The sequence below is a fragment of the Ranitomeya imitator genome, chromosome 6 (assembly GCF_032444005.1).
Source record: "Ranitomeya imitator isolate aRanImi1 chromosome 6, aRanImi1.pri, whole genome shotgun sequence".
NCBI lineage: Eukaryota > Metazoa > Chordata > Amphibia > Anura > Dendrobatidae > Ranitomeya > Ranitomeya imitator.
This window is the reverse complement of record NC_091287.1, coordinates 71699417-71712670: the sequence shown is the minus strand read 5'-3', so window position 1 is coordinate 71712670 and position 13254 is coordinate 71699417. Positions and strand designations below refer to the sequence as shown.

General features: G+C 49.5%; 1 protein-coding gene across 7 annotated transcripts in view; it reads right to left on the bottom strand.

Moving 5' to 3' along the window:
* The window catches only part of KMT2C (lysine methyltransferase 2C), a 325549-nt gene that overhangs the window by 239294 nt on the left and 73001 nt on the right, over positions 1-13254 (bottom strand). For all 7 annotated transcript variants that reach the window (XM_069729749.1, XM_069729752.1, XM_069729750.1 and 4 more), the window contains exon 4: positions 9729-9914. In XM_069729749.1, the coding sequence (XP_069585850.1) occupies positions 9729-9914 (186 nt within the window). The remainder of the gene's footprint in view (positions 1-9728; positions 9915-13254) is intronic.

Genomic DNA, 13254 nt, shown 5'->3' with positions numbered 1-13254 from the left:
AGGAAGGCACATACACCGTATGAAAACAGATTCAGCAAAATGAGGCCCGCTAAAACTAGATAGCAGAGGATACAAAAGTAAACTGCGCGGTCAGCAAAAAACCCTTCAAAAAACCATCCTGTAATTACTTGAACTCATGTTCCAACTCATGGAACATGAGGAGCAATTACAGCCCACTAAAGCAACCAGCAGCAAAGAGAAAATTATATGCAAGCTGGACAAGACAAAAATAAAGCAAAACGTGGAACAAGAAAATCAAAACTTAGCTTGTCCTGAAGAATACTGAAGCCAGAAGCTGAGGTAACAAAACACTCTGATAACCTTGATAGCCGGCGGGGAAATGACAAGAAAGCCCGGTTAAATAGGAAACTCCCAAATCCTAATAGAACAGGTGGACACCAGAGACAGCAGAACACAAATCACCCAGTACCATCAGTAACCACCAGAGGGAGCCCAAAAACAGAACTCACAACACCACACATCACGGACCCACGAGCCACATGTGGGACAACACTGAAGAAATGACACACTGATACAATGTAAAGTAGTCAGTGGACTGCTTGTATATTTTGTGTCCTCTAAATAACTCAACACAGTCATTAATGTTTAAACCACTGGCAACCAAAGCGAGTACACCCCTAAGTGAAAATGGCCAAAGTGTCAATATTTTGAGTGACCACCATTATTTTCAAGCACTGCCTTAATTCTCTTGGGCATGGAGTTCACTAGAGGATGCTTGTCCAGTCCAGCACCTTTACCTTCAGTTTCTTTAGCAAGGCAGTGGTCGTCTTGGAGGCATGCTTGGGGTCATTATGTTGGAATACTGCCCTGCGGCCCAGAAGGGAGGGGATCATCTACTTCAGTATGTCACAGTACATGTTGGCATCCATGATTCCCTCAATGAACTGTAGCTCCCCAAAGCTGGCAGCACTCATGGCACTCCCACCACCATGCTTGACTGTAGTCTTTGTCCTCCTCACCTGGTCGCAGCCACACACGCTTGACACAATCTTAACCGAGTAAGTTTATCTTGGTCTCATCAGACCCCAGGACAGGGCTCCAGTAATCCATGTCCTTAGTCTGCTTGGCTTCAGCAAACTGCGGGTTTTCTTGTGCATCATTTGTAGAAGAGACTTCCTTCTTGGATGTCAGCCATGCAGACCGATTTGATCCAGTGCGCGGCGCACGGTCTGAGCACTGACCATTCACACCTTGTAACATTAATGAGTCACATGACACTGGGGATGGAAAATGGCTAATTGGGCACAATTTGGCCATTTTCACTTAGGGGTGTACTCACTTTTGTTGCCAGCAGTTTAAACATTAATGACTGTTGAGTTATTTAGAGGGCACCAAACTTACACAGATATACAAGCTGTACACGGACTACTTTACATTGTAGTAAAGTGTCAGATCTTCAGTGTTGTCCCATGAAAAGATTAAATATTTACAAAAAAGTGAGAGATGTACGTACTGATTTGTGTGAGATATTGTATAGAGTATCTATCAGATCTTGGTGACTAGACCCCACCGCACAGCCTTATGTAAGTTCATCCTACATTATTCAGGTATATAAATAAGCTGAGCTGTGTTGGTAAAGTGAAGGGCCAGCCCTGCAGTAGTAACGAGCGGCAGGTAAAACAAACCACCGAACGGCACAGTCTCCCCCACCTATAATAACTAAATCTCACTTTGTTCTTTTTCCCTTTTCATTCAGCTCAGACAAAAAGCGCCATTTACTTCATTTTCTGCTGTGAAAATTAGTGTTTACATAGGAAGGCACAATGCAACGAGTGTGTATATTACTGCGACGCCGGGCTGCGGAAAGCAGTATAGCGGAAGCAGAGACCCCACAGTAACCCCCTGCGTCTTACACACCGATCACCCCACAATCTACTGCTGTCTCCACAACTCAATACCAGCGTCCAGACAGGAAAGACAAAAAGAGACATGAAAAATACAACTACTGGCTAATGCTGAAGCACACAGTCAACACCAAAAACAAAAAAAAAATGACTGACTTCAAAACAGCAACCTGCCACAGTCACAGGAGACAACCCGGAGAGAAACACATCACCACCCCTATAGTGAAGAGTCTGAAGAAACAGTCACATCTGGAAAACAAGTATCCACAATCTAGAAAATATGGCGGTCGGTTATTAATAATCGCAGGGCACTAAACATATGAAAGATAATACAACAATAACAAACATATAACATAGGGAATAAAAAATTATTGTGGAAGTAAGTTACCCAGGATTATTTAGTTATTTTACTATCAGCCTAAGAACTTACAGGCAGGTAGTCACTAACTACCTCCATGTTATGCCCAGCGCTGATCTCTGCCAGCAATTCAGTGGCTTCCGCTGACGTCACATTGATAGAGAAGCCACATCTGCTCCTCTTCTTATCTGCTTCTTAACTGTGGGGAGCGAGCTGTCAATCAGCATGACGTCAGCAGTTAAGCCTTGTCGACAGAGCAGCCCAGAAGAGCTGCTCTGTTGATGGGGCGTGACTGCGGATGACATGCTGACTGACAGCCAGCTCCTGATAGAAGAGCTGCTCTGTTGATGGGGCGTGACTGCGGATGACATGCTGATTGACAGCCAGCTCCTCATAGAAGAGCTGCTCTGTTGATGGGGCGTGACTGCGGATGACATGCTGACTGACAGCTCCTGATAGAAGAGCTGCTCTGTTGATTGGGCGTGACTGCTGATATGCTGATTGACAGCCAGCTCCTGATAGAAGAGCTGCTCTGTTGATTGGGCGTGACTGCTGATGACATGCTGACTGACAGCCAGCTCCTGATAGATGAGCTGCTCTGTTGATTGGGTGCGACTGCTGATGACACGCTGACTGACAGCCAGCTCCTGATAGAAGAGCTGCTCTGTTGATTGGGCGTGACTGCTGATATGCTGATTGACAGCCAGCTCCTGATAGAAGAGCTGCTCTGTTGATTGGGCGTGACTGCTGATGACATGCTGACTGACAGCCAGCTCCTGATAGATGAGCTGCTCTGTTGATTGGGCGCGACTGCTGATATGCTGATTGACAGCCAGCTCCTGATAGAAGAGCTGCTCTGTTGATTGGGCGTGACTGCGGATGACATGCTGATTGACAGCCAGCTCCTCATAGAAGAGCTGCTCTGTTGATGGGGCGTGACTGCGGATGACATGCTGACTGACAGCTCCTGATAGAAGAGCTGCTCTGTTGATTGGGCGTGACTGCTGATATGCTGATTGACAGCCAGCTCCTGATAGAAGAGCTGCTCTGTTGATTGGGCGTGACTGCTGATGACATGCTGACTGACAGCCAGCTCCTGATAGATGAGCTGCTCTGTTGATTGGGTGCGACTGCTGATGACACGCTGACTGACAGCCAGCTCCTGATAGAAGAGCTGCTCTGTTGATTGGGCGTGACTGCTGATATGCTGATTGACAGCCAGCTCCTGATAGAAGAGCTGCTCTGTTGATTGGGCGTGACTGCTGATGACATGCTGACTGACAGCCAGCTCCTGATAGATGAGCTGCTCTGTTGATTGGGCGCGACTGCTGATATGCTGATTGACAGCCAGCTCCTCATAGAAGAGCTGCTCTGTTGATGGGGCGTGACTGCGGATGACATGCTGACTGACAGCTCCTGATAGAAGAGCTGCTCTGTTGATTGGGCGTGACTGCTGATATGCTGATTGACAGCCAGCTCCTGATAGAAGAGCTGCTCTGTTGATTGGGCGTGACTGCTGATGACATGCTGACTGACAGCCAGCTCCTGATAGATGAGCTGCTCTGTTGATTGGGCGTGACTGCTGATATGCTGATTGACAGCCAGCTCCTGATAGAAGAGCTGCTCTGTTGATTGGGCGTGACTGCTGATGACATGCTGACTGACAGCCAGCTCCTGATAGATGAGCTGCTCTGTTGATTGGGCGCGACTGCTGATGACACGCTGACTGACAGCCAGCTCCTGATAGAAGAGCTGCTCTGTTGATTGGGCGTGACTGCTGATTTTCAGGTCTACAGGCCTCCTTCAAAGTAGGTCTCCAGCCTTGCTATTAAATACACGAATGGTTCTGCCACAACTTGTTGCAATCTGTTCACAAAAAAAGCGCCACCATAGCTCCATGCCAATGAAACTACAGGGCCTACAGCGTCCATCTATACAGCCTCTACTGACCGGTGGAGGCCCATGTATTTATAGCATTGCATTGACTACCTCAGACAGAGGTTTGTGCCAAGCACTAAAGAGAATAAAGGGCTTTCCAGAAATAAACTCATCACCTATCCACATGACAGGCAATAAGTGTTTGCTGGATGGGGGTGAGCAGTTAGGTGCTGCACTAATTGTGAGAAAGGGGTTCTTCCCCGATTTTCCTCTGTAAATGCATAGAAACCATGCATGCAGCCAGACACCGCAAGCGCACGTGATGATCACACGTGCACCATCACTCCATCCGTATAGAAAAATCGGGGACCCCATTCACACAAACACTGGGAACTCCGGAACCCCCACTAATCACAGCCTGTGGGAAATGGATGCGATTATAGGAAAGTCCCTTTAAGTAAAGATCACTGATAAAACAGACTATAAAACACATGGTTTCTAATGTAAAATATGTTGGGACACACCATTATCCAACGTCTGACATAAAGTGAGTGGAAGACCTATGTTTTAGCCTCTATTATCTGCTCCGTAATATTTATCCCCTTTATCATAATTCTGTCATTTCAGCTATTATAAAAACAGAATACCAAGTGACACTGACATACAATGGTACATTTTACTCTCCGTGCTGTCAGAAATCCATTAGTGATCCACAATGCATCCAGATCTTTTCTCCAAACCTATCAATGACCTGAGGCGGCCACACAATTTCATGTAAGCAATTAATTTATCCGAATCATAAAATATGAAAATACAGAAGCAGAGAGGATGACTGAGAGGACAGCAAAACTTTGCCCCGTAGTTAAACTCCGTTGGAGATCCTAATTTTTATTCAGAACAGTCCTCTTAATAATCCTTTCACCTATTTTATCTGAGTGGGAGTATCTTAGCACGAACATTAGAATTGTAATTTATGTTTAACCCCTGACTGTCCTTAGTGGTGTGCGGTTTTTGTTTGCAGCAGATACCCTTCTCTCCTTTCTTTGTACTAGCGCCCCCTTTCATTAATTCAGTAATATACTTGCCTATTGCTACGTTCCCCAGGATCCAGCGTCGTTCAGCTCCTCTTCTCAGTGATGTCACCACTCTGCAAACTCTCCACCAGGGTAGAGCACCGTTCACCTCCTCTTCTCAGTGACGTCACCACTCTGCAGACTCTCCACCAGGGTAGAGCACCGTTCACCTCCTCTTCTCAGTGACGTCACCACTCTGCAGACTCTCCACCAGGGTAGAGCACCGTTCACCTCCCCACCAGGGTAGAGCACCGTTCACCTCCCCTTCTCAGTGACGTCACCAATCTGAAGACTCTCAAGGGTCCAGCACCATTCACCTCTTCTCAATGACGTCACCACTCTGCGGACTCTCCAGGATCCAGCACCGTTCACCTCTTCTCAGTGACGTCACCCCTCTGCAGACTCTCCAGGGTAGAGCACCGTTTAGCTCTTCTTCTCAGTGACGTCACCACTCTGCGGACTCTCCAGGGTCCAGCACCGTTCAGCTCCTCCTCTCAGTGACGTCACCACTCTGCAGACTCTCCAGGGTAGAGCACCGTTTAGCTCTTCTTCTCAGTGACGTCACCACTCTGCGGACTCTCCAGGGTCCAGCACCGTTCAGCTCCTCCTCTCAGTGACGTCACCACTCTGCAGACTCTCTAGGGTAGAGCACCGTTTAGCTCTTCTTCTCAGTGACGTCACCACTCTGCAGACTCTCCAGGGTAGAGCACCGTTTAGCTCTTCTTCTCAGTGACGTCACCACTCTGCAGACTCTCCAGGGTAGAGCACCGTTTAGCTCTTCTTCTCAGTGACGTCACCACTCTGCGGACTCTCCAGGATCCAGCACCATTCACCTCCTCTTCTCAGTGACGTCACCACTCTGCGGACTCTCCAGGGTAGAGCACCGTTCACCTCCTCCTCTCAGTGACGTCACCACTCTGCAGACTCTCCAGGGTAGAGCACCATTCAGCTCCTCTTCTCAGTGATGTCACCACTCTGCGGACTCTCCAGGGTCCAGCACAGTGCAGCGCTTCTTCTCAGTAACATCACCGCTCTGCAGACTCTCCAGAATCCAATGCCGCTCAGCTCCTCTTCTCAGTGATGTTACCACTCTCTGCAGATGCTCCAGGATCCAGCACCGTTCACCTCTTCTCAGTGACGTCACCCCTCTGCAGACTCTCCAGGGTAGAGCACCGTTCAGCTCCTCCTCTCAGTGACGTCACCACTCTGCAGACTCTCCAGGGTAGAGCACCGTTTGGCTCTTCTTCTCAGTGACGTCACCACTCTGCGGACTCTCCAGGGTCCAGCACCGTTCAGCTCCTCCTCTCAGTGACGTCACCACTCTGCAGACTCTCCAGGGTAGAGCACCGTTTAGCTCTTCTTCTCAGTGACGTCACCACTCTGCAGACTCCAGGGTAGAGCACCGTTTAGCTCTTCTTCTCAGTGACGTCACCACTCTGCGGACTCTCCAGGGTCCAGCACCATTCACCTCTTCTCCATGACGTCACCACTCTGCAGACTCTCCCGGGTCCAGCACCGTTCACCTCCTCTTCTCAATGATGTCACCACTCTGCACTTTCCAGGGTCCAGCACCGCTCACCTCCTCTTAACAGTGATGTCACCACTCTGCACTTTCCAGGGTCCAGCACCGCTCACCTCCTCTTCTCAGTGACATCACCACTCTGCGGACTCTCCAGGGTAGAGCACCGTTCACCTCCTCCTCTCAGTGACGTCACCACTCTGCAGACTCTCCAGGGTAGAGCACCATTCAGCTCCTCTTCTCAGTGATGTCACCGCTCTGCGGACTCTCCAGGGTCCAGCACAGTGCAGCGCTTCTTCTCAGTAACATCACCGCTCTGCAGACTCTCCAGAATCCAATGCCGCTCAGCTCCTCTTCTCAGTGATGTTACCACTCTCTGCAGATGCTCCAGGATCCAGCTCCGTTCAGCTCTTCTTAGTGATGTCACCGCTCTGCGAACTCGCTGGGTCACACTGCGCTCTGCATAAGCCGAAGTCTCTTTTACAATGTAACTCTATTGAGCGTCAGAACGAAACCCCATAGGCTTACATTGTAAAAGACTTCTGGCTCACGCGGAGAGTGACCCGGAGTGACTGAGAATAGGTGACTTTACTGAGAAAAGAAGAAGCTGAATGGCACTGGATGCCAGAGAGAGCAGCGCTAGGAGAATATATCAATACACTCACACTACATACACATATACACAGATACACAGATTTAGAGCAAAAAAAAAGTTATGTATGTATGTACCGTATGTATTTTTTTTATTTATTGTTTATGTCCTACTTCAGATACTTTCAAGCCAGAACGCCTGATGCATTAGCTTTTAATCAGTATTCTAAAGTAAAAAAAAAAAAAAAAATTAGAAAAGTCAAAAATGTATTCATGCAACTGGCGCCTGTGCTAAAATTTCCCAACTGTTGGCATTTTGACGCTATTTTCATCCAGCCCTGAAGAACTTGGCAGGTTGGGCTACTTCATGACAAGCGTCAGCGTTCCTTACGCTACAAATCTTACTCCAGCAAGGACTGGAGTAGGGGATATGTGACGAGGCGCACACAGAGGTGTAGGTCACTTGTCAGACACTACCGATTCATAAGGGTATGTGCACACGATGCAGATTTAGTGCAGAATTGGTGCAGAACTGCAGCAGATTTTTCTGCTGCAGAACTGCACTGTGATTTACAGTACAATGTAAATCAATGTGAAAAGAAAAAAGCTGTGCACATGGTGCAGAAAAATCTGTGCAGAAACGCTGCAGATTTCAAAGAAGTGCACGTCGCTTCTTTTGTGCAGTTCTGCAGCGTTTCTGCGCAGATTTTTCTGCACCATGTGCACAGCTTTTTTCTTTTCACATTGATTTACATTGTACTGCACAGAAACTGCATAGAAACTGCACAGAAACTGCACCAAATCTGCAGATGCAGATTTAGTACAGAAAATTCTGCATCTCATTTCCTACGTGTGCACATAGCCAAAGGCTATGTTTACACGTTGCGTCCTGTCCCTGCGGGTTCTCCCGCAGCGGATTTGATAAATCTGCAGGGCAAACCCGCTGCGGTTATCCCTGCAGATTTATCGCGGTTTGTCCTGCGGGTTCCGCTGCGGGATTTTACCCCTACTATTGATGCTGCATATGCAGCAATATGCAGCATCAATAGTAATGTTAAAAATAATAAAATCATGATATACTTACCCTCTGACGTCCCGATCTCCTCGGCGCTGCAGGCGGCGGTCCGGTTCCAAAGATGCTGTGCGACCAGGACCTTCGTGACGTCACGGTCATGTGACCGCGACGTCATCGCAGGTCCTGGTCGCATAGCAAACCTGAGACCGGACGGCCGCGTGCAGCGCTGAGACTTCAGAGGTGAGTATATCATTATTTTTTATTTTAATTATTTTCTTTTTTTTTTACTCAAATATGGTTCCCGGGGCCTGGAGGAGAGTCTCCTCTCCTCCCCCCCGGGTACCACCCGCACATTATCCGCTTACTTCCCGCAAGGTGGGCACAGCCCCATGCGGAAAGTAAGCGGATCAATGCATTTCTATGGGTGCAGAATCGCTGCGATTCTGCACAAAGAAGTGACATGCTGCGGGTTGTAAACCGCTGCGGGTTGTAAACCGCTGCATTCCCGCGCGGTTTTTCCCGCAGCATGTGCACAGCGGTTTGCGGTTTCCATAGGGTTTACATGTTACTGTAAACGCTATGGAAACTGCTGCGGACCCGCAGCTGCAAAATCGCCGCGGTTCCGCGGTAAAAACCGCAATGTGTGAACATAGCCTAAAGGGGCGTATGCCTTCATGAATCAGGAGTGTCTGACTCCAGCACATCTGTTCATCAAATCCGACGTGAGAAATGTAGATCTTGATGAATCGGGGCCAATGAGTCTGAATGGTGGAGTAAATAGTAAAGGGTTTTACCAAAGATATATAGCAAGAGACAGACGTTATCCAACAGATCTCTGTCCTAAATGCTCAATACACATGCATACCTGATTTGGCAGAGCGTGCACGTGTTCTTAGTATGAAAAGGAGTAAGCAGCAGGCATAACGCCTCTGATAACAGCTTTTTAACCTCATACACATTATGCTGCTGACCGAACCTGTCGATATCGGCAGGTTCAACCAACAGTCGTCTATTGTGAATGGGGGTCCTGTGAACAAATGGATAGGATAATTATTCCTCAACTGCAGCATCTGTCCGAGGAGATTCATGAGGCCCAGATACACATTAAATTGGTCTCCCCAAATTCAGAACATTCAACCAATAAACATCTAATGTGTCCAGCCAGAATGAAAAGATGGATAGTGAGACACATACAGAGAACAAAGTCCGTGCCATCTTTAGACCAGTGTGCTTTCAATCTAGCGGACATCACCGGTAGCCCACGATGGCATCCATTTTTAAGCATTAAAAACCCGAAAAGAGGCAAAGCATACAGAGACCTACAGCTTCTCTAGTATTAATACCCCTGCACAAAAATCACATCAGTTTAATAAATAGATGGAGATAAAAGCACTTGAAGATAAAACACTGGAAGAGCATGAATACTCACTTTTGATGCCCTCGTTTTGCGGATTTTGCGGTGGGTTTACAGGTGCCAGTGCTGCAATTGGGGTCTTTGTTCTCAGTCAGTGTTTTCCATGGAAGGAGAAAGTCAGGTGTGGGACTAAACTGCTTTAATTCACCTTGCCCCAACAGACTTCGGTCACCACAATAACAGAAAGCGCAAAGTTGTTCACTAAAAGGGAGGAAAGGAAAAAAAAATAAAAAAATTTAGGCGAATGAGGTTTTCACAAGTCGCCCTGTGCAGCTGACATACAGCCCCGTGTTAGGACGTCTTCACAGCACCCTAAGTCATGTTTTTTTTGTCACTATTTTGCAGTTTTGGTCAGCGTCATGTATGGCTGTACAGACACCTACACCCATAGTTTATACTTGGTTTTGGGCGCCACTAGCCTCATGATGCGAAGTACAGCCTTTTTATGAGAGCGCTTGAATAAGTTCTATTTCTACATTAAACATCTCAAGATACAAGAATTTAGCTGGACGTCCCTTTTATGAAAGTGTGGTTTCCACTACAAGTCCCAGTTTCCAGAACTACCAATCTATAATATAACGCTGGGAGCGTCACTCTGTCCGAAGCCTTTATAGACTGCGCAAGCGCCGGCGCAGTGTGGCCCCCACAGAATGACGCTCCCAGGAGATCGCGGTATGCGTAAACACTGAACGCACACCGCGATCTCCACCGGAGAGTCAGGGACCGCCAGCAGGGTAAGTATGAGCTATATTCACCTGTCCCCCGTTCCAGCGCTGCGTGCGGCTCCATCTCCCGGGTCCTCTGCTGTGACGTTCACAGTTCAGAGGGTGCGATGACGAGCTTAACCCTGCTGTTCTGTTGGTCAAAAATGACCGACTTTGAACTTCAATATTCTTTAAAATATTCAAGATGCGGCTCTGAAACCCGTGGCCGACCGACCCATCCTCATTTAAGTCAATCAACCACAAGTTTCAGAACCGCATCTTGAACACCCCAAAAAATACCAAAGTTCAAAATAGGTCTCCCCAGACCGAACAGAACAGCAGGGTTAATGCGCGCCGGCGCCGCCCTCTGACTGACCAGTCACAGCCAGAGGAGCCGGAAGATGGCGGCGCGCAGCGATGGAACGGGACAGACAGGTGAGTATAGCAAGTGCTGGGGGCCTGAGCTAGCGGCGATACCGGCACCTGACCCCCACAGTGCGCCGGTGTCCCCGCCTGCTCAGGCCCCCCAGCACTCGGCGCCCAGCGACGATAGGCGAGTATGGTATTTATATATATATATATATATATATATATATATAGCGCAGCAGCATACGGGGCATATACAATGGAGCATCTTATGGGGACATGTAATACAATGGAGCATCTTATGGGGGACATATAATACAATGGAGCATCTTATGGGGGGCATATAATACAATGGAGCATCGTATGGGGCCATCAACCACAATGGAGCAGTGTACGGGGGCATACACACTGGAGCATCTTATGGGGGCCATAAACCTTTATGGAGCAGTGTACGGGGGCATACACTATGGAGCATCTTATGGGGGCCATAAACCTTTATGAAGCAGTGTACGGGGGGGGCATACACACTGGAGCGTCTTATGGGGGCCATAAACCTTTATGGAGCAGTGTACGGGGGCATACACTATGGAGCATCTTATGGGGGCCATAAACCATAATGGAGCAGTGTACGGGGGCATATACTATGGAGCATCTTATGGGGGCCATCAACCATAATCGAGCAGCGTACGGGGCATATGGATGGGAGAAGCAAATTAAAGAATGGTGGCGCAGGATGGGAGCAGCACATGACAGAACGGGGGCGCAGGATGGGAGCAGCACATGACAGAATAGGGCAGCACATGACAGAACAGGGGTGCAGGATGGGAGCAGCACATGACAGAACGGGGGTGCAGGATGGGAGCAGCACATGACAGAACGGGGGCGCAGGATGGGAGCAGTACATGACAGAATAGGGCAGCACATGACAGAACAGGGGCACAGGATGGGAGCAGCACATGACAGAACAGGGGCACAGGATGGGAGCAGCACATGACATAACAGGGGCACAGGATGGGAGCAGCACCTGACAGAACAGGGGCACAGGATGGGAGCAGCACCTGACAGAACAGGGGCACAGGATGGGAGCAGCACATGACACAACAGGGGCACAGGATGGAAGTAGCACATGACAGAACAGGGGTGCAGGATGGGAGCAGCACATGACAGGATGGGAGCAGCAAATGACAGAATGGAGGAGCAGGATGGGAGCAGAACATGTCAGAATGGAGGCGCAGGATGGGAGCAGCACATGTCAGAATGGAGGCGCAGGATGGGAGCAGCACATGTCAGAATGGAGGCGCAGGATGGGAGCAGCACATGTCAGAATGGAGGTGCAGGATGGGAGCAGCACATGTCAGAATGGAGGCGCAGGATGGGAGCAGCACATGTCAGGATGGGGACGCAGGATGGGAGCAGCACATGTCAGAATGGGGGCGCAAAATGGGAGCAGCACATGACAGGATGGGGACGCAGGATGGGTGCAGCACATGACAGGATGGGGACGCAGGATGGAGCAGCACATGACAGAATGGAGGCGCAGGATGGGAGCAGCACATGTCAGAATGGAGGCGCAGGATGGGAGCAGCACATGTCAGAATGGAGGCGCAGGATGGGAGCAGCACATGACAGGATGGGGACGCAGGATGGAGCAGCACATGACAGAATGGAGGCGCAGGATGGGAGCAGCACATGTCAGAATGGAGGCGCAGGATGGGAGCAGCACATGTCAGAATGGAGGCGCAGGATGGGTGCAGCACATGACAGGATGGGGACGCAGGATGGAGCAGCACATGACAGAATGGAGGCGCAGGATGGGAGCAGCACATGTCAGAATGGAGGCGCAGGATGGGAGCAGCACATGTCAGAATGGAGGCGCAGGATGGGAGCAGCACATGTCAGAATGGAGGCGCAGGATGGGAGCAGCACATGTCAGAATGGAGGCGCAGGATGGGAGCAGCACATGTCAGAATGGAGGCGCAGGATGGGAGCAGCACATGTCAGAATGGAGGCGCAGGATGGGAGCAGCACATGACAGGATGGGGACGCAGGATGGGAGCAGCACATGTCAGAATGGGGGCGCAAAATGGGAGCAGCACATGACAGGATGGGGACGCAGGATGCGTGCAGCACATGACAGGATGGGGACGCAGGATGGAGCAGCACATGACAGAATGGAGGCGCAGGATGGGAGCAGCACATGTCAGAATGGAGGCGCAGGATGGGAGCAGCACATGTCAGAATGGAGGCGCAGGATGGGAGCAGCACATGACAGGATGGGGACGCAGGATGGAGCAGCACATGACAGAATGGAGGCGCAGGATGGGAGCAGCACATGTCAGAATGGAGGCGCAGGATGGGAGCAGCACATGTCAGAATGGAGGCGCAGGATGGGTGCAGCACATGACAGGATGGGGACGCAGGATGGAGCAGCACATGACAGAATGGAGGCGCAGGATGGGAGCAGCACATGT